This window comes from Sorex fumeus, unplaced genomic scaffold (genome assembly GCF_029834395.1).
Source record: "Sorex fumeus unplaced genomic scaffold, SorFum_2.1 ptg000010l, whole genome shotgun sequence".
NCBI lineage: Eukaryota > Metazoa > Chordata > Mammalia > Eulipotyphla > Soricidae > Sorex > Sorex fumeus.
In genome coordinates, this window is record NW_026606067.1 from 10,514,582 (window position 1) to 10,533,470 (window position 18,889).

At 40.3% G+C, this 18,889-nt stretch overlaps 1 protein-coding gene across 1 annotated transcript; it reads right to left on the reverse strand.

Moving 5' to 3' along the window:
- Positions 1-1,584: 1,584 nt before the first annotated feature.
- On the reverse strand, positions 1,585-15,765 carry RO60 (Ro60, Y RNA binding protein). Its single transcript, XM_056110605.1, has 8 exons — positions 15,166-15,765; positions 10,116-10,336; positions 9,564-9,710; positions 9,040-9,177; positions 5,746-5,862; positions 3,707-3,820; positions 3,317-3,463; positions 1,585-2,959 (listed from the first exon to the last, which is right to left on the reverse strand). Exons 1-8 carry the CDS (start codon positions 15,743-15,745, stop codon positions 2,807-2,809), a joined length of 1,617 nt encoding a protein of 538 aa, XP_055966580.1. The 5' UTR covers positions 15,746-15,765; the 3' UTR covers positions 1,585-2,806.
- Positions 15,766-18,889: the final 3,124 nt, after the last annotated feature.

An 18,889-nucleotide genomic window follows, 5' to 3' on the forward strand; every position in this document is an offset into this window, starting at 1 on the left:
ACTACACTTTGTAGATGTTCATAATTTGATTTTCTAATTCTAAAGCAATCATGTTTATACATTACGTCCCAGTATTATTAAATTTACTTCCCCTGCCCTCGCATAATTGTAAGCCTACAAAATCAATATCTTTTGATTCTGTGGGGTGAATGAGTACTGGAATGAGAGAAAGTGACCAAGATTTCTACACCTACTACTTGAAAGTCAGACACTCTAGGGCTTCACATTCCCTACCCCAAAAATCAAGAAAATTAAGCTTTGAATGTCATGTTTTCATCCAACTCTAAAATTGTAGGATTTGATAATAATTACCTTCTGCTCTTGGTGTTTATTTCCTAAATTCTAATTCATTTAAGCTACTTATCTAAATAGTTCAAAAAGGGTCACATCTAATGTGATTTCTCTGGTGGATTTAATTTAAGCGTGTGGATAAATCTGAGCATATAATATAGGCATTACTTAATGGTTGGAAATAAACTTTCATACTACACTCCTCCTAACAATTCTATGGAGAATACAAAAATTAAAAAAGTTTTTTCTTGCAGTTCCAGGGATCCAATCCAGGGACTCATACATCTAAATCACTGAATCAAATTTCTGATCATAGACTGTAACTTTTAATTTAAAAAGATATATATATATATATTTTTTTTTTTTTGCTTCTTGGGTGACACTTGGTAATGCACAGGGGTTACTCCTGGCCCTGCACTCAGGAATTACCCCTGGCGGTAGTCAGGGGACCATATGGGATGTTGGCTGCATGCAAGGCAAACGCCCTACCTGCTGTGCTATTGCTCCAGCCCCGATCTTGGGTTTATTAAAAGTAATTAAAGAGATACTACATGACTATTTTTTCCCTGTTGTTCCGTTTGTTGAGCTTTACACTGCAATGCTCAGGAGCTACTCCTGGCTCTGTACTCAGGGACTCATACAGTCCTCCTGATAATGCTCTGGGATATCTGGGATGCTGAGGATACAACCCAGGTTGGTTGGATGCAAGGCAAGCACCCAACCCTCTGTTTTATTTCTCCAGCCTCATATTACATAATCTGATTAGGTTCTTTTTACTTCTATTCAGTAACATATTCAGTCTGAAATATATATTCAATCTGAATATATAACTGAATATAGCTAAATCCAAAGTTTCAAGTGTTAAAACTGATGACATCAGAAGCAATGCTACCAACTGCCATGAAAGAATATCAGAACTAGTTTTAATGTCAAGTAAGTTCAAAAGGAACATTTTCTTACCATTTTCTTATAAATCTCAAATTTCCCATGAAACAATACAACATCTACATGAATTTAGCACTAGCAATGCCCTCCTTTCCCACCAAAACACAAAATCCCTAATCCTTGGCATCATGTGAAAGTTGTAATTTACAAGTCTGACTTCATGTTTCAGGAATATGGGCTTTTTAAATACCTAATAAAACCTTAATACTTCAAGAACAGAATGTAAAAATGGAAGCCATATAAGTTATCTTACACAAACCTGATATACTTATGAGCAAAGATCGTGGCATTTTAACAATTAAACCTCCCCACAAAGAAGGGATGTATTTGCTCAAGAAAATAATGCACTTTAGTGAAATGAAAAGGATGTTTAATATATACACAAAATAGAAAAAGTTTCTTACAGATGGTTAGGTCAGAATGCTATTCAAAAACTGTCTTTCAAATCTGAAAGACCTAGCTAGCTTTATTTATTTTTTTAATGAAAAGGTTTTGCCATAAAATGAATAATGAACAAAGGGATAGAAGGTCATTGACATGTTTACAATTAGAAAATACCTAAAATACATTTACAACCAGCTAAAAAATAGTTAAAATTAGAACAATATTTAATGAAAGGAAAGGCTAATCTGGTTAAGGTGGAGATTTCAATGGTCATACTTCCAGATTATGCGTAGGGGATCCAGTACTTGAAATATGATGCTGTTTTTATTTTAAGAATGGGTGGGAGGAAGTGACTGAAAGTATTTGTATTGTTAAAATTTAAAGGAAATTGTTAAGTCACACCCCTCACATCAGTGAAATACATTAAAAGATACAAAGAAGCACACCAAGTAGACTTCCTCTGCTGCCATAAACTTTAGTGTCTCCTCTGAGGGTGTCCATTAAAATTTCTCATTAATGGTAATTATTCTGATTAATGGTGATTATTCTACAAGCATAAATAGAAATGTCAAAAACAAAATCTTTTTTTTGTTGTTGAATGGGAAAGCAATTATTTATGAGCTCTTAGAAAAGTCTTAAAGGAATTTTCAAAACGCATTCATAATTTAGTGTTTTTTTTTTAACCCCCCTCAGTATAAAAGTTTACAGATGAATTTCATATTCCATCACAGTTACATGGTCCAGTGCATTTCAGAGTTTTGGATATTATCAAAGTTGTCCTTTCCTGATGCCAATACTGAAGAGAGCTTTCAAGCCCTCCTAAAATAAGTGACATGATAAGAACTACTTACACTTTTGGCTCTCACTTCTTTTACATACAAATGCAATTATTCACCACAGAAAAAAAATTGGGCTTTACAGTGTCTTACTAAGAAGTTCTCTGTGAGACAGTGCCTTTGGAAGCTATTTCCCAAGAGCTTATTTAGCAGAAAGAGCTTTGGGCTTATCTTAGTTTTCCTTCTTCCCTCTCCCTGCCATTTTTGGTAAAAGTTAAGCCTCCTGTTATAGATAAGTATACTATACCATCATATCAGTTTTTCATTGGATTAAGATTGGGAAGTAGCTGCATATTTTTCTCGAGATCACTGATGGCAATGGACCTCTCAGATCATGTTGGTGCTTATGACTAAATCAAATCTAATGTGAAATTTCGAATTACATCCAGAGCTCCAATATCGAAGCCACACATATCCAGCATGCCTCTATCATCAGGGTCTGCAATGGTAAAGCCATTTGATGTCATTCCACAAACAATCAATTTAGCTGGAATATCCATTTTCTGTAGGAAAAGATAAGAATACATATGAAATAAAAGCAAATAACTTCCAAAATTGGAACACTTAGAATTCTATCACAGGTCTCAAGAGACGATTCAAAGTGCTTACAAGATATTTTGATTCTTACAGAAATATTGCATTCAAAGGCTATTCTTGGTTATACACAGAACTGAAACAGTTGAAATGAATATATTAAGGAAGGCAATTATGACAGTTCTTATTTCCAATACTTTTGCATTCAGAATATAGTTTATCCCTATACCAGGTCAGAATTAGGTTCAGCAACATTTTTTAAAACAAAGTGGCTTTGAGAATTGAGTTTTATTTGGGGGGAAAAGGGCTCTCAGGACTTGTTTTACCTTGCGATATTCCTTCAGAGCGACAGCAGGATGTACCTTCCCAGCATAAGTCTCATTATCTGTGAATACAATGAAGACATCGGCAGCCGTATTTGTCTTCTGGGCCCAGAGCATGGGAAGAGAGCAATCGGTTCCACCTGCGGGGATCTAACTCAGGAAACAGAGAGAATAAAAGGGAGTGTCTAGTTTCCGTACCAAGATGTCAGAAAAACTTACTTTTTTAACATGATTACTTCGAAAGCCAAACATTAGGCTTTCCCAAGAGTTGTATATTTTTCACCATGCTTCTGAGGAAGTGAAGACGAAATCCTTTTTCTCACAAATTGTCATGCACATCAATAGAAAATTATTGCTTGATATATGTTAAGATACAGAATGATAGTTTCTTACCTGATTCATTGTCATTAAAACCTGTTGTAAAGTCATATCTACAGTCACCGGGCAAGGTACCATTTCATCTGAAAAAGCAACCACATACGAATCTCTTTCTGTTCGTGTGACAACCTGGAAAATTCAAGGGTAGTAACTGTCAGCAGATTTGTAGGAAATAACAAATTCTCGAACCCTGTAAGACATGGTCTTAAAAAATTTTTCCCCCTAAATGTTATTCATGTGTTTTCAAACTATACTATCACACTAGAGTGATCTTTAAAATACTTGTATAAATGGTTACAAAGAAACTGGATTTAACAAGGAAGCAAAAAGACTAGATTAGTCCCAGATTTAGTGTCAGAATATATTCCAGCAGGTGTCTAAAATATGCATACTGGTGTGTATAACAGAAAATAAACTGTCTCCTAACACACACACCTGTGACCTATGAGCAAGTGGGGACTATTTACACATAGATATGTTCTCATTTTAGTGAATAAGGAATAAAGTCACATATGAGAAGCTAACAATTTGCTTCTTATTTCATTTATTTGCTATTCACTGAGAAGCTGCAAGTCTCCAGAATCAAAGTTCCCTGATCTATTAACTTCTCTACTATCTGAATAAACTGTAAGCATTATATTTTTCCTCAGATACTATTAATATTTGATCTTTTGTTGTAAAAATACATTTTATTGTGACTATTCTTTAGGTACTGTAGCACTGTCCTCCCGTTGTTCATCAATTTGCTCGAGTGGGCACCAGTAACGTCTCACAACAAATTATGAGACTCGTTGTTACTGTTTTTGGCATATCAAACACGTCATGGGTAGCTTTCCAGGCTTTGCTATGAGGGTGAGATATTCTCGGTAGCTTGCCAGGCTCTCCAAGGGGGCGGAGGAATCAAACCCGGATTGGCTATGTGCAAGGCAAACACCCTAACCGCTGTTCTATCACTCCAGCCCATTCTTTAGGCATGCTTTAAAAAATTTTTATTTTTAATTATTTTTGGACTATACTGAGCTGTGCTCAGGCCTCAATCCTGGTTTTGCACTCAGGAATCGCTCCTGGTGGGCTTGGGAAACTACAATGGGATGCTGGGGATTGAATCTGGTTAGCTACCTAACTATAGGACTATTTTTCTTGGCCCAAGGCATGCTTTTTTTTGGGGGGGGGTGTCACACCCGGCTATGCTCAGGGTTACTCGTGGCTCTGCTCTCAGAAATTAACTCCTGGCGGTATTCGGGGGACCTTGTAAGATGCCAGGGATAGAAACCAGGTTGGCCACGGGCAAGGTAACAGCCCTTCCCTCTGTACTATAGCTCTGGCTCCAAGGCACGCTTTTTTAATATAGCTGCAATTTTACAGCTTTTCATGTATTTTTATGTAGTATGTTTATATATTATATATTCATATATTTGTATATGCTTATATATTATTTTTATATATAAATAAAAATATATATTTTATATATATCTAAGTATATACATATATATTCTTTCATGTTTTTCATGTCCTCCCGTTGTTCATCAATTTGCTTGAGCAGGCCCAGTAACGTCTACATTTTGAGACTTGTTACTGTGTTTGGCATATTGAATATGTCATAGGTAGCTCTCAGGACTGCCAGGCTTTGCCGTGCAGGTGAATAAATATATATAGAAAATAAAAATTTATAGTTAAGTCTCAGGTATAAAATAAACATAACGAAAATATGGTAAGCAGAAACACAAAGACGAAATTAATTATTTTGTGCCTGCTAGGGAGGCAGGCTTGGGAGGTAGATGAGAAATTGGGGACAATGATGAGGGAAAGGTTACAGTGGTGCTGGAACACTGAAATGCCCTGAACAACTATACTGTGAACAACTTTGTAAACCACAGTGTTTAACTGAAGCTAACAAAAACAAAAAGAAACAATAAAGATGAAATAAAACAATAAAGATGAAATGAATGCATAGTAAGCATACGGCTGGATTAGCTCCATCTTTACAGTTTGCTCTGTAGGGAAAACAAATTCTTTTAGCGGCAACAGTTCTAAACTGGCTGATGTGCTCTCACCATGCACATTGCTGCAGCAACTGTACTGGCGTTGAGGATGCTACCCAAAACTCTTTGGTTCATAGAAGCACTGACGTCAACAGCCAGCAAGAAACGCTTCCCAGTGGGCTCAACAGTCTGAAGAGGAGAAAAGAAAAACAAATGAAATAATCAAAATAAAGAAGTAGATCAGATTCATAACAGTTCATATTTACTTCTCACTCACTTAAAAATTCTAATTGGAAGGAGATGGCCCAAAGGGCTCGAGTGATGCTTACCATGTAGAAAGCCTATGTTTGGTCCTTGGCATGCAGTCCGGCTGTGACCCCAAGCACTGAGCAGGGGATGGCCCCCAAACAAACACAAATCTCTCTAAGATACAGGGACTTCTTATTCCAGCATTTCCAACTCACTGACAAGTATTTAAAATGCTTGAAAATTTACTAAAGGTTCATCAACAGATGGCTGGGTAAAGCTGCAAGGAATATATTTCTTTCTCATGTTCAGGAGTTTCATTTCTATTTCTACTTTAAGTACATGGAATTTATTCATGGAAAGGTGTTAAATTTTGTCTGCAACCATTGATACACTGGCAGTTTTGTTCCTTCATTCTGTTAATGTGAGGTATCACACTGATTGATGTCTGCATGCTGATCCAGCCATCCATTTTGATCAGATAAATCTCACTTGTATAATCTTTTCAACTGATGCTGAATTTGACTGCTAATTTTCCACTAACTACCAACAAACTTTTAAAACCAAATATTTAATTTATGCTGTGGTCTAGAATTTCCATTCCTAAAAAAATAATTTCTTAAAAAAAATTTATCGAGACAAATAAGCTCTACAACCAATAAGCAGAAAAAAGAGGGTATAAGATTAAGTCAGAGAACTCCATAGGGGGAAAAAAATGTAACAATCTTTCCATCAAAAGTGGGGAGAAGAAATGAACAGAAACTTCCTCGAAGAAATACAAATGGCCAACAGGCAAATGAAATAATGTTCTACATTACTAATCATGCGGGAGATGAAAATCAAAACAATGTGGTATCATTTCACACCACAGAGACTGGCACACGTCCAAATAAACATGAATCACAAGTGCAGATGCGGGGAGAAAGGGACCCTCATTCATTGCTGGTAGGAATGCCGGCTGGTCTGGCCTTTTTGGAAAACAATATGAACATTCCTCAATGTTGAGCTCCCATTTAACCCAGAAATTGAGCTCCCATTTAACCCAGCAATACTGCTTCTACAAATATACCATGGGATCCAAAAACACAGCAGAGACACCCTCTGCACTTCTATGTTCACTGCAGTACTATTCACAATAGCCAGAATCTGAAAACAACCCGAGTGTCTAAGAGATGAGTGGATAAAGAAACTATGGTACATCTATACATCTACACAAAGGAATACTACACTTTTAGAAAAATAGTCATGAAATTTGCCTATAAATGGATGGACCTGGAGAGTCTCATGCTGAGAGAAATGAGTCCAAAAAAAAGAGAAGATAGAGAATGACTGCAATATTTGTGGGATTAAAAAAAAAAACAAAAAAACCCAATATGAAACTAATATCAAGGCCGGGGAAAACAGGTCAGGAGGACTGGTTAATGGTCGGAAATTATCACAAGGGTGTGGGTGGAGGAGGGCAGTTAAGATAGAGGAGGGTCCATTATGGCACCATTAGGTGGAAATGATCACTCTGGACAAGAACTGAATGTTGAAAGTAGGTAAAGGGATATACATGATAACCTTTCAGCACCTGTATTACAAACCACAATGTCTAGAATGAGAGAAAGAGAAGAGAGGTGCCTGCCATAGAGGCGGGGTGGGGGTGGGATTGGGGGGTGGGGGGTGGCTTGGAGGGGTGGGAGGGGAAACTGATGACATTGGTGCTGGGAAATTATACTAGAAGGGATGGGTGTTGGAATACTGTATGACTGAAACCCAATCACGAACAGATTTGTAGTGGGCTATCTCATGGTGATCATGGTAATTAAAAAAAATAAATAAATAAAGATCTTAGGAGAACTGGTTGTTGTCTGAAGATAGGAAGAAAGATTTTATTGAGAAACCTGAAGTGCTAATTTATATCACTGTATATAATTCAGTGTAATGTAATGAATGCAATGAGACCACTCTCCGCACACATGAAGGTACTGGCAGAGGGACAAAGTCATGTGGGTTCCGGGGCCGAGATCTCCAAGCCTACTCGGATTTGGGCCGAGCATCCTCCACCCAGATACTCCAAATTCCAGTAGGCAGGGGTCACACCCACCAACTGGCCCCCTGGCGCCGTGTAATCCCATCAATGGCCAAGACTCAGAGACTATAAAAACCAGCTCCCGGAAGAAGAACAGTGCAGTCTCCTGCCCCCGTGCCTGACTGTCCCCGCCGCTGGGGCCCCTTGGAGGGGAGCGGGTTGAGCTTTCCTCCCCGCCCCGACCAGGCCTCCAGCAGCCAAAGACCTCCAGGACCAGCCACCACCATGCTGAGACCACTCTCCGCACACATGAAGGTACTGGCAGAGGGACAAAGTCACATGGGTTCCAGGGCCGAGATCTCCAAGCCTACTCGGATTAGGGCCGAGCATCCTCCACCCAGATCCTCCAAATTCCAGTAGGCGGGGGTCACACCCACCAACTGGCCCCCTGGCGCCGTGTAATCCCATCAACGGCCTAAACTCAGAGACTATAAAAACCAGCTCCCGGAACCAGCATTCACGGCCGCGCGACATCCTATTATGACATCTTATTATCTCATTCCTACTTTGGACAAACTGGCAGGCTACCGAATGTAGCCTGCCCACACAGCAGAGTCTGGCAAACTCCCTGTGTCGTACCCAATATGCCAAATAGCAGTAACAATGATGGGTCTCATTCTCCTAAAGAGCCTTGAATATAATCTCAGGGCTAGGATGAAGGAGACGTTACTGTGGCCTGCTCGAGGCAATTGACAAATAACAGGATGATTTGTGATTTTTTTAATTTTGTAATGAATTCAAGTGAAATGAGTGTCTCATCAAAAAAAGTTTTAATTACTAGTCTCTTCAGGATGAATTTTAACCAAAGACAGGAAGTCCTACTTGGGTCATTTTTTTTTGTTTGCTTTATTTTGTGGTTTTGGGCCCCACCCCAAAATGCTCAGGGCTGACTTTCTGGCTCGGCACTCATGGCTGGCTCGACGCATCATATGGGGTGCCAGGGATGTAGGAATCTGGTCGGCCCTGTGCAAGGAAAACACCCTACCTACTGTTAATATCACTCCGGCCATGGATCATTTGTTTTAAAACAAAAATTCAACCATTACCTTAAATGTTTTATAAAAAGCAGTATCCAGTGCTTTCAGAATTTCTTCATCAGGGCGCCACTTGAGTTTTCCCCGGAGCCCATGACCTGTTCTGTAAGTTTCCAAGGCGATCAAGACATGGAATGGATGTATGCGAGCCTAGAAGCAAGAGAAAAGCAGAACATGATTATAAAATTCAAATAAAAACAGCTAACTGCATCTCTGCATTAGATTTATTAGTATAGCAAAAAATGTGTTTCATAAAACAGAAAAATGAGAACACTAATCTTAGATTTAACAATCAAACATGGAGCTACGACATAGCTCAACAGCTAGAGCATGGTCTTGAAAATATAAAGTTCCAAGTTTAACTCTTAGTACCATGTGGCTCCCTAAGCATGTCTAGGGTGCGTAAACTACATTTCCACCCCTAAATAAAACAAAATGCAATCTGATATGTCTGACATATTAAATGTACTAAAGACTTCTGAAATTAAGGAACCAAAATTTCTCAGGTAGTGGGAATTAACAAAGGCAATGCTCACCCTTTTTAACAGTTTGTCATTACACAGTTTTTCACATACTAAAGCTACTTCTGAATTTCCTGACTCAAGCACCGAATTGGCAGTCATCTTTCCCAGATTTCTTAGTAGAGCAGTCAAAGGCATTTCTTGTAGCAAAGCCTTCCACACCTATTAAATAAATAGGTACAACTGTAAAAAATGTAATGGAAACTATAAATAAAAAAGAAATACAAGGAATTAACTGGAAAGGAACCAGTGTAACACAGCTCAAGCAATAACATAAACAATATATTACTAACACATTAATTTGTAGTCAAAAACACTTTCTATATTAAAATTTATGCACTGATCAAAGACTTATCAAATTAATTTCATCTTTACAACAGAAAGAAATTTAAGTATATTTTATAAAAAGTGGCATATAAACATTCTATTTAACTAGGAGGGCAAATTAACCAGCATTTTCTAGAGTAGAACACAGTGAGCGCCAACTACTCCACACCATATTGTTAGGCATCCTTTATATATATATATATATACTAATTTCAAGAGTGCATTTTCTACTGTACTTACCTCTTTCGACTTTAAGTGATTTGTGAGCAGATGTTCCCTTACTAGCCTGTGCTCTTCTATTAGATGAATGACTTCCAGTTCATCTTTCGTCCGCTTCACTTTCTCTACAGCCTCCAAATACTTTAACAGTTTTTCAGTCTCCAGTGAAAGTGCTTTTTCTTTATACAATTCATGGACCTCTTTCCAGCCCTTTGTGATGTATTTGGTCACGATAGCAAGTCCTTTAATAAAATTAAAAATAAAAAGATTAAGAAGTATTACCCATTGTGAATTCACATTTGCAATAGGCAACCCCAGATACTGTTTCTTGCCAGTGCACAAGGCAAATGTCCCCGCTCTCCTATCTCTCCAACCCCAATATCAAGGCAATTCTTATGGAGCTTTACTGTGTGAGAAACACCAGGGTTAGAAACTGTGATTAACAGTGGCTTCACTCTTTGACTCCTATGACCACACGCTGACAACCTTAAAACTCTCCAGAGTACAGAACTATCTTAATTAATCTCACATCAAGGTGTTCCTTTCAACCGTTGAATAAAAATGCGTTTAGAAGCAGAGCACAAATGTGGACCGGTAGGTTGGAATGTAACAGAGGAAAGCCTCTGAGTCTGCAATGCTGAGGCCATTTCTGGCATTGCTCTGGAGTGACTAAGGCCACCCCCAACGGGGCTAGGGTGTGGAAGGCATGCACTCTAGCTACCACACGAGCTCTGGCCACGAGAACTTTATCTTGTATAGTTGAGAGAGTATTAGAGGCCAGACAGAAAAGAAAAAGCATTTCTTCAACACTTTTTGTTGGCAGGGAGAAAGTTCTCCATGGAGGGATAAAGATGGAAGGGCTGCAGCTTGCACCCTGTCAACACATGGCTGTGATATTCAGGGCCTTGCCACCCCTCTATAAGGGGGTAAGAGTGAACCATCTAATTCAAAGGCCAACTGGGAAAGACTGGGAAGAATAAACCTACCCAGCCATGGTGGAGAACGGTGAAGACTGGCAACTAGAGTGGTGTGACTTCCATGACAAGTGGATTAACAAAGCATTGGCTTAATGCTGTCCCCAAACTCACACTCAGGAGAAGCCAGAATATGAATTTTTCTGTGTTACATTCTGATTTTTGAATGCTGGCAAGCATTTTTTTTCTTTGTGATTTACACACTGTGGTGCTCAGGGCCGACTACTCCAGGATGTATAGTATGTTCCTAGCCCTCTTCCCCCTAGTACAGTGTGCAGGCCAGATAGGGGTTACTGACCAGACAGGAGCTAGGTACCACTTCTGAACTCTTAATTTAAATCACTGGATCCAAAGTTGACACTAAATGGTAGAACTTTGTTTATATTCTGACTCTTGCTCTCAGTCTTACATTGTCCTAATGACTGAATATTTCATGTCTTCTATTTTGTCTTTCCAATTAAAAGAAAACTCCCTTAAGGGCAACATATTATTCCTTTGATCTTATCCAAGTTCTAGAACTGTGCTGGTCACAGAGCAGGTGCACACTGAATACTCAATTAAATCACACTTTGGCGGCTTGTTTTTCTGCATTAAATATATATAAATATTGAGTGATAGGAAAGCGGGTAGGGCATTTACCTTGCATACAGCTGACCTAGGTTCAATCCGTGGCATCCCATATGGTCCTCCCCCCAGCTCACAGCCAGGAGTGATTCCAGAGCAGAGCCAGGAGAGATTCCTGAGTACTGCCAGGTATGGGCCAAAAACCAAAATAAATAAATATAAATTTTGTGTTATTAACATATTTCTTATTCAGAAGTAGGTAAGAAATGATTGTTTCCAAATTACTTATACTTTGAAAAGCCAAGGAATTATTTAAGTTTAAATATGATACTGCTATTATAAGGTTTCATGTATGAGTTTTCCCCTCTAAACCTTAAGGAGTTAAGTTTGAGGAACAGTTACTAATTCCACTTTTCTTTTGGTGGGGCGGGGGTGGGGAGTGGAGGTGGTGGAACTTGTTTTATGTTCTTTTGGGCCACACTCAGGGTTGCTCAGGGCTTACTCCTGGCTCTGCTCTCAGGGATCACTCCTGCAGGGCTCATGGAGCTACATGGGGTGTTGGGGATTGAAACTGGGTTGGCCATGTGCAAGGCAAGTACCCTACCTGCTGTACTATTGCTCCTAATTCCACATTTTATAGATCAAGTAACCAAAACACCGTATAATTCTTTGTGTAACCCAGAAGCTAATGTGCCCAATTGAAATTGGTAAAATTTCCCTCTTGGACTAGTTATCTGTCCAACCTCTACCAGCATTTCAATAGATAAAGCTGGATCCTTTCATTTGTATCTTATGCAGAATCAAAGATTCACGTGTAAAAAAAATTAAACCATAAATGGTAAAGAAAAACAGGTAAATAATCAACATTAAAAAGAATATTAATTCAATGGCTAAAATGGCAAAGACACAACATGACCAACATAAAACAGAGGTGCGAGTATAGGAAGAGGAAGCTCTCTGTACAAGAATGCAAATTCAAATAACAAAGTAGAACATTTCCTCTCTCAGACTGGCAAAAATTGAAAAACATGGTAGCTACCACTGTTCGATGATGGGGAAATTGCTCACTTTCCTATATTCCTTGTAAATTCAACTATTTATAGAAATATTTATGCAAGATTGTCCATTATGCATTTTTAATAGTTTAATAAAAAACTAGAAGCTACTTAAGATAGGCTAAAGCAATTATAGTATATTCCTGTGCAGCATACATGGAACTACTTCTACTGACCTAAAAAAGAAGCTATAAGGTAATTTTAAATGAATGTGCAAATGAAAAAATATTTAGTAAAAATAAGGATTATCATCATATACACTGAGTTCTTTTGAAGGGCAGGAGTCTAACTTTGTGCATTATATTTTTCTATATTCAGACTGAATCAAGCATCATACAGGCAAAGTATGCAGTCCATTGTTGAGCTACATTCCCACTCAGCCTCCATTATTTCATGTCAGGAAACACTCCTGGCAGATTGGGGGAATAATGTGAGTGCCGAGAACTGAACCCGGTCAGCCCTAAGCAAGGCAAGAGCCTCTCCTGCTGTGCCATCTTGAGGGCTTCAGCCTCCACTATTTTAAAATTAACTTCTAAAACTTCTAAATTAACTTCTGTAACTTCTAAAAACAAAAACACTTGTGCATGTAATATTGATAATTCGTTGCTTAAATTTCATTTGAGACTATTATAATAAATGCATGATAACTGAAGAATTACTGAAAAGATTCTGTATATGAAGATAACATTATATAGACTATGTGAAAGGGAACACTGCATTTCTATTGTAATTCAGGAACTATATGTAGAAACTGTTTAAAAATTGTTAAATTTTTATTAAATCATCGTGAAATAAAGTTATAAAGTTCTCCATGACTGGGTTTCAGTCATAAAATGTTCCAATACCTATCCCTTCACCAGTGTAGAAACTGTTTTTTTAAATTTAATCATTGTTTTGTTATTTGAGACACACTGGTGGTACCTAGGCTGGTGTGTGTATGAGTGTGTGTGTGTGTGTGCACATGCGTGCATAATGTGTGTATATGTGGCGTGTATCTCTAGGGGCCTTGGGGGGCCATGGGGTATTGGGGATCAAACCCAACCTTCCTGTTTGCAAGCCTGTGTCTAGTCTTTGACCTATTTCTTGGGCAGTAACTATTTTTTCTTTTTGTCCATTTTTTCCCCCCACAGCCAGCAGTGCTCAAGCCATACTCCTGGCTCTGTGGTCTGGAATCACTCTTAGAAGTGCTGGGAGACCAAATGGGGTGCCAGGAATTGACCAAGGGTCAGTCAGATGTAAGGAAAGAGCCTTAATCCCTGTACTGTCTCTCTATTCACTCCCCCAGTCTGTAACTATTTTAATATACAATATACAATGGTACATTAACTATATAACTATAAAGCTAAACTACTGTACTATTTATATGACATCTGATTTAGGCCTCATAATTTCCCTTTCTCCTATTTTAGCAGATGACGATAAACTCAGAAATGCTAAGTTAAATAGGGGACACAAAGAAATGAGCACAACTGAAATTTGCACCCACTGTCTCTATTTTTAAGACTCACTTTGAACAAAACAAAAGTTTAATTTTGGACACATTGATTTTTCTGGACGCTTATGCTCTGAATCATCCTTGCCTGAGTACTTTCAGTATTCTTTTAAGAAGGACAATATTATTTTTATTTTAGCTTTTAGGCAACACCCAGTGATGCCCAGGGTTTACTCCTGGCTCTGTACCCAGGGATTACTCCTGGCAGTACTTAGGAGACCAGACTGGATGCTGGGGATTGAATCCAGGTCAGCTGTGTGAAAGGCAAGCACTCTACCCACTGTAATCCTGGCTCTGCACTTAAGGATCACTCCTGGCAGTGCTTGGAGGAACCATATAGGATGCTGTGGACCGAACCCAGGTCATCTGTGTGCAAGGCAAGCGCTCTACCCATTGTACTATCTCTCTGGCCCAGAGGTCAAAATTATTATTGCAAATGCAACTACCTTCTCAAAAGTCACTTTCCATAAACATAGAAAAACTGCCCCAAGTTACCATGTGCCCTGGCTGACTGGCTGGAGAGAATTAACATCCTGAATTGTTAAGATGAACACTATTTCAAGCAGCCTTTAGGTTCCAGGGATATACGGCCTAGGAAGACAGGGAGGGAAAAAAATGGTGAGGGGCTAGAGCAGTGCAACCTAGCTATCTGCCACCTACAGAGAAGGAATGGTTTGATTACAACTTGAATCTTGTCTGCATTGATTGCCCATAATCAGTGGGTGAGTGTCCCAGATTGCATGGTGACAATTTAGGATTTAAAACCATTAAGACCATTAAAACAGTACATTTGTCATTTGATTCTTGATTACGCAGGTCTGGATTATCCTTGGTGTTTTATTCCAAGTTGTCATGAAACATAACGGAATAAAAGGGGCTTTCAGAATGAAAACTCACATAAACTCAGATTATGTCAAGTGCAAATTTGATGGATGCCCTGTCTCCAGTCCCCCAGCCTCCTTCCCCCATAAAGATGCTACGCTTACCTTCACTGGAAGGCTTAAGATGTGACAATCGCAACAAATCCTTGTGAGACCAGCCATTTCTCTGTTTATACTTCGTAACTGCCAGAGCCAGGGCCATGCCTCCCTTCTCGTTGTACCAGTCTGCAATGGCCTTCCGGAGGGCACGGCCCCACATGCCGCATTTCATGCTTTCCTTCAGATCTTTCTTAAACTGAATGAAAGTGAAAAGATGTGTCGGAATGCGACACACTTCAGACACAGCTTTGAACGCAGCCTGCTTCGTGCTCCTGTCAGAACACTGGGAGCAGATGGCCAGTGCAAAGAGCATCGGCTCTTGCTTTGCGGTTCTACCGTCTTGACTAAATGACTTGATTTCTTGGATCACTTCACACCCTCTGCCATCTTCAATCAGCCGAATTAAAGCCTCGGCATTCTGGAGGCCCAGCTTCTGCTCTTTGATATAGTAAGTTCCACCTTCAGAACCGAAACATAAGAACCGGTGCAGTCGGTTCATATCGGTGACTTGCCATACGAAGCCATCTTCAGAGTTGGCGACCTGCTTCTCATTCAACGGCTGTAGCTGATGTACTGATTCCTCCATTTTTCTGTCTTTCAGGAAACCTACCAAAACACCAAAGTGGTATCAGAGCTAGGCAGATATAGCACATTATTGTTTTGTTAATACATTCTTAATCCATGCTGTTTGAAATCAACACATGTTTTTTGATTTGGGGGTTACCCCCCAGCAGTGCTCAGGAGTCATTATGTGGGTACCACACGGTGACCACCTCAAAGTGTGCTGAGCTCTTCCTCAGGCCTGGATGTGCTTTTTAAAAAATATTTCTCAATCAAAATTTAGAAATTGAGCTTCCATATGACCCAGCAATACCACTGCTGGGACTATAGCCCAAGAGTGCAAAAAAGCACAGTAGAAATGACATCTGCACATGTATGTTCACTGCAGCACTGTTCACAATAGCCAGAATCTGGAAACAACCTGAGTGCCTGAGAACAGATGACTAGTTAAAGAAACTTTGGTACATCTACACAATGGAATACTATGCTGCTGCTAAGAAAGATGAAGTCATGAAATTTACTTATAAGTGGATGGTCATGGAGAGTGTCATGGTAAGTGAAATGAGTCAGAAAGAGAGGAACAGACACAGAATGACTGTACTCATTTGTGGAATACAACATGAGACTGACATCCAAGGACAGTAAACATAAGGGCCAGGAATACTGCCCCATGGTTTGCAGCCTGTCTCATGAGCTGGGGGAGAAGGCAGCCGGAAAAGAGAAGGGATCACCAAGTCAATGATGGTTGAAGGAATTGTTTGTGATGGGAGATGTGGGGGGCTGGAGCGAATGTGGGCTGAAAGTAGATAAAGGACCAAACATGAGTCTTTCAGTATCTATATTGCAAACTATAATGCCCAAAAGTAGAGAGAAAATATGGGGGAAATTGCCATAGAGGGAGAAGGACAGTTGGGAACGGTGGTGGGTGGTATACTGGGGACACTGGTGGTGGAAAATGAGCTCTGGTGGAGGGATGGGTGTTTGATCATTGTATGGCTGAAACTCAAACATGAAAGCTTTGTAACTATATCATGGTGATTCAATAAAAATAAATAAATATATGATTTATGATCATTAAAAAAATCTCCTAAGCTTAGTAAGAGGTATGTAGTCAGAAGCACTAGTCACATCTTTTAGGAATAGCTGCTTTAGAGACTAAAAAAAGCAGGGCAGCAATGGGGTCCTGAGGTCCAGAAAGAGAAGAAGAAAGAGGATCAGGAAAAGCAGCAATAATGTAAAAAAAGATCTTTTTCCTAAATAACTGGAGACATTTGTGGTTGGGCATCCACCATCTGTTCTTTTCTTTCCCCTTCTTTATGATCTTCTTCTGGGTAATAATATCCTCCAGGGAAGACCAGGTGTTTCCCAAGCCCCAAGGGCCTACTCTGCATTCCTCAAAGTTGGTGAACCTCAAACTCGGTGCCAATCAAAATTACTTGAAGTGATTTAGAGTAAAATTAATGGAAGTATTATTTAATATAAAGAATGGTGTGTCCCACCCAATGCTTCTAAAGTTTCTTTCCTAATTCATGGCTTCCTTTATTTATTTTTGGTTTTGGGGGCCCCATCCATCAATGCTCAAGGCTTTGTCCTGGCTCAGTACTCAGTAGTCACTCCTCTGGGGCTCAGGGGACCATATGGATGCTGGGGATGGAACCCAGGTTGGCTCTGTGTGCAAGGCTCTGGCCCCCAAGGAGGCCTTTTAAAAGGCCATTTTAGAAGGGTCAAAATTAAAAACTATCAATGATGTACTGGCCAGACAGTTCAGGAGGTAAGGTGTTTTGCCTTGCATGCTATTGACTTTGGTTCAATCCCCAGCACTGCTTCTCCCTCCCACCCAGCCCAGCCAATGGTCACTTCTGGGCAGGACCAGCCCTTAAGCATCATCAGGTGTGGTCTCCCCACTCGACTCCCCACCAAGGAAACACCTAGAATGCGACTGTGGGCAGTAAGCAGCAGAACTTCAAAGAATGAATAGCTAGGAATGTTGAATGCTTGGAGATGAAGTACACTGAGCCTGTTAAGACGCCCATGAGATTTAGCCAACAGGAAGGAGGTGGAAAGGCCTCTACGGTGGCGAGGCTCACAGAGGGGCTGGATCACAGTGAGGTCAGAAGCCAAGAGACTGCCAGCACTTACGGGCCCTCATAGACCAACAACTCTTTCAGAGCAGTGACGTTTTAGAAAGTATGAGGGTGGGACTGAAGGAAACCAATAAGCACTTGCATGCTGAGGCTGAAATATCTCGGAACGGTGGACACCATCAGGAAGGGGGAGAACTGAGAGAATGAGACTCCTGATGAGGCACAGAATGAGTTCTCAAGCACTGAGGGCGAGTCCAGCTGCCTTTACCCAACCATCCGAGGCTGAGGGTGGAGAAATGGAGGAGATTCCTTTCGGGGGAGGATAGCAGGCAAGGGAATGACGTGTGGCTGGGTCTCTGGAAAGCTCATGGTGCCGGGGAACGGGCATGGAAGAACCGAGAGCACTCACAAACGTGGGGCTCGGGCGGGGAAGATAGTGATTCCAAAGGGGCCGGGACGATGAGTGCCAACACTCCTGAGCATGATCTGGCAGTGCAGGCCGAGCATGGGGCTGCTCCCAGGAGTCATCGCATCCTTGTGGACCTTGTGCAGCTGAGGCGGAAACTCCTGGGGCAACTAAGGGCGCTTCTTTGATTTCTTCTTGTCCCTGTTTCACGGGGGCTTCAATCCAGAACACTTTGAAAAGTCTAAGTGGCGCCTCAATATTTATGCTTTAAGTAAATGCTCAGTAAAAGACAATGTCAAATGTGGCCTCTACACTGCATCTGCCTCTCCAGTTTTGGAAGAGCGTGTTTCAGTGGGGTTATTTGCTAGATTGATGATACCAAAATTGCATTTGATATCAGACTGTTCCACAAGGTCCAAATGTAAAATTTAAAGGCTTCAGTCCAAACCTCACAATCACATCCCCCTGGAACTCTATTGTTCTTGGGAGCAGGATTAACAGCATTCATTTTGGCTTCTTGGGTCACACCTGGTGATGCTCAGGGGTTACGCCTGGATCTGTACTGAGGAACTGGTGCTCGGGGAACCAGATGGGATGCCAAGGGTCGAATTCAGGCCAGCCACATGCAAGGCAAATGCCCTTCCTGCTGTACTATCACTCGGCCCCAATGTAATCCTTG

Excerpts from the sequence above, each read along its gene's own strand:
- RO60 (XM_056110605.1), bottom strand. The coding sequence starts at position 15,745 with ATGGAGGAATCAGTACATCAGCTACAGCCGTTGAATGAGAAGCAGGTC. Across the intron at positions 10,337-15,165 it reads TCTTAAGCCTTCCAGTGAAG|GACTTGCTATCGTGACCAAA; the intron begins GTAAGCGTAGCA and ends ATTTTATTAAAG. Across the intron at positions 2,960-3,316 it reads CTCTGAAGGAATATCGCAAG|AAAATGGATATTCCAGCTAA; the intron begins GTAAAACAAGTC and ends CTTTTCCTACAG.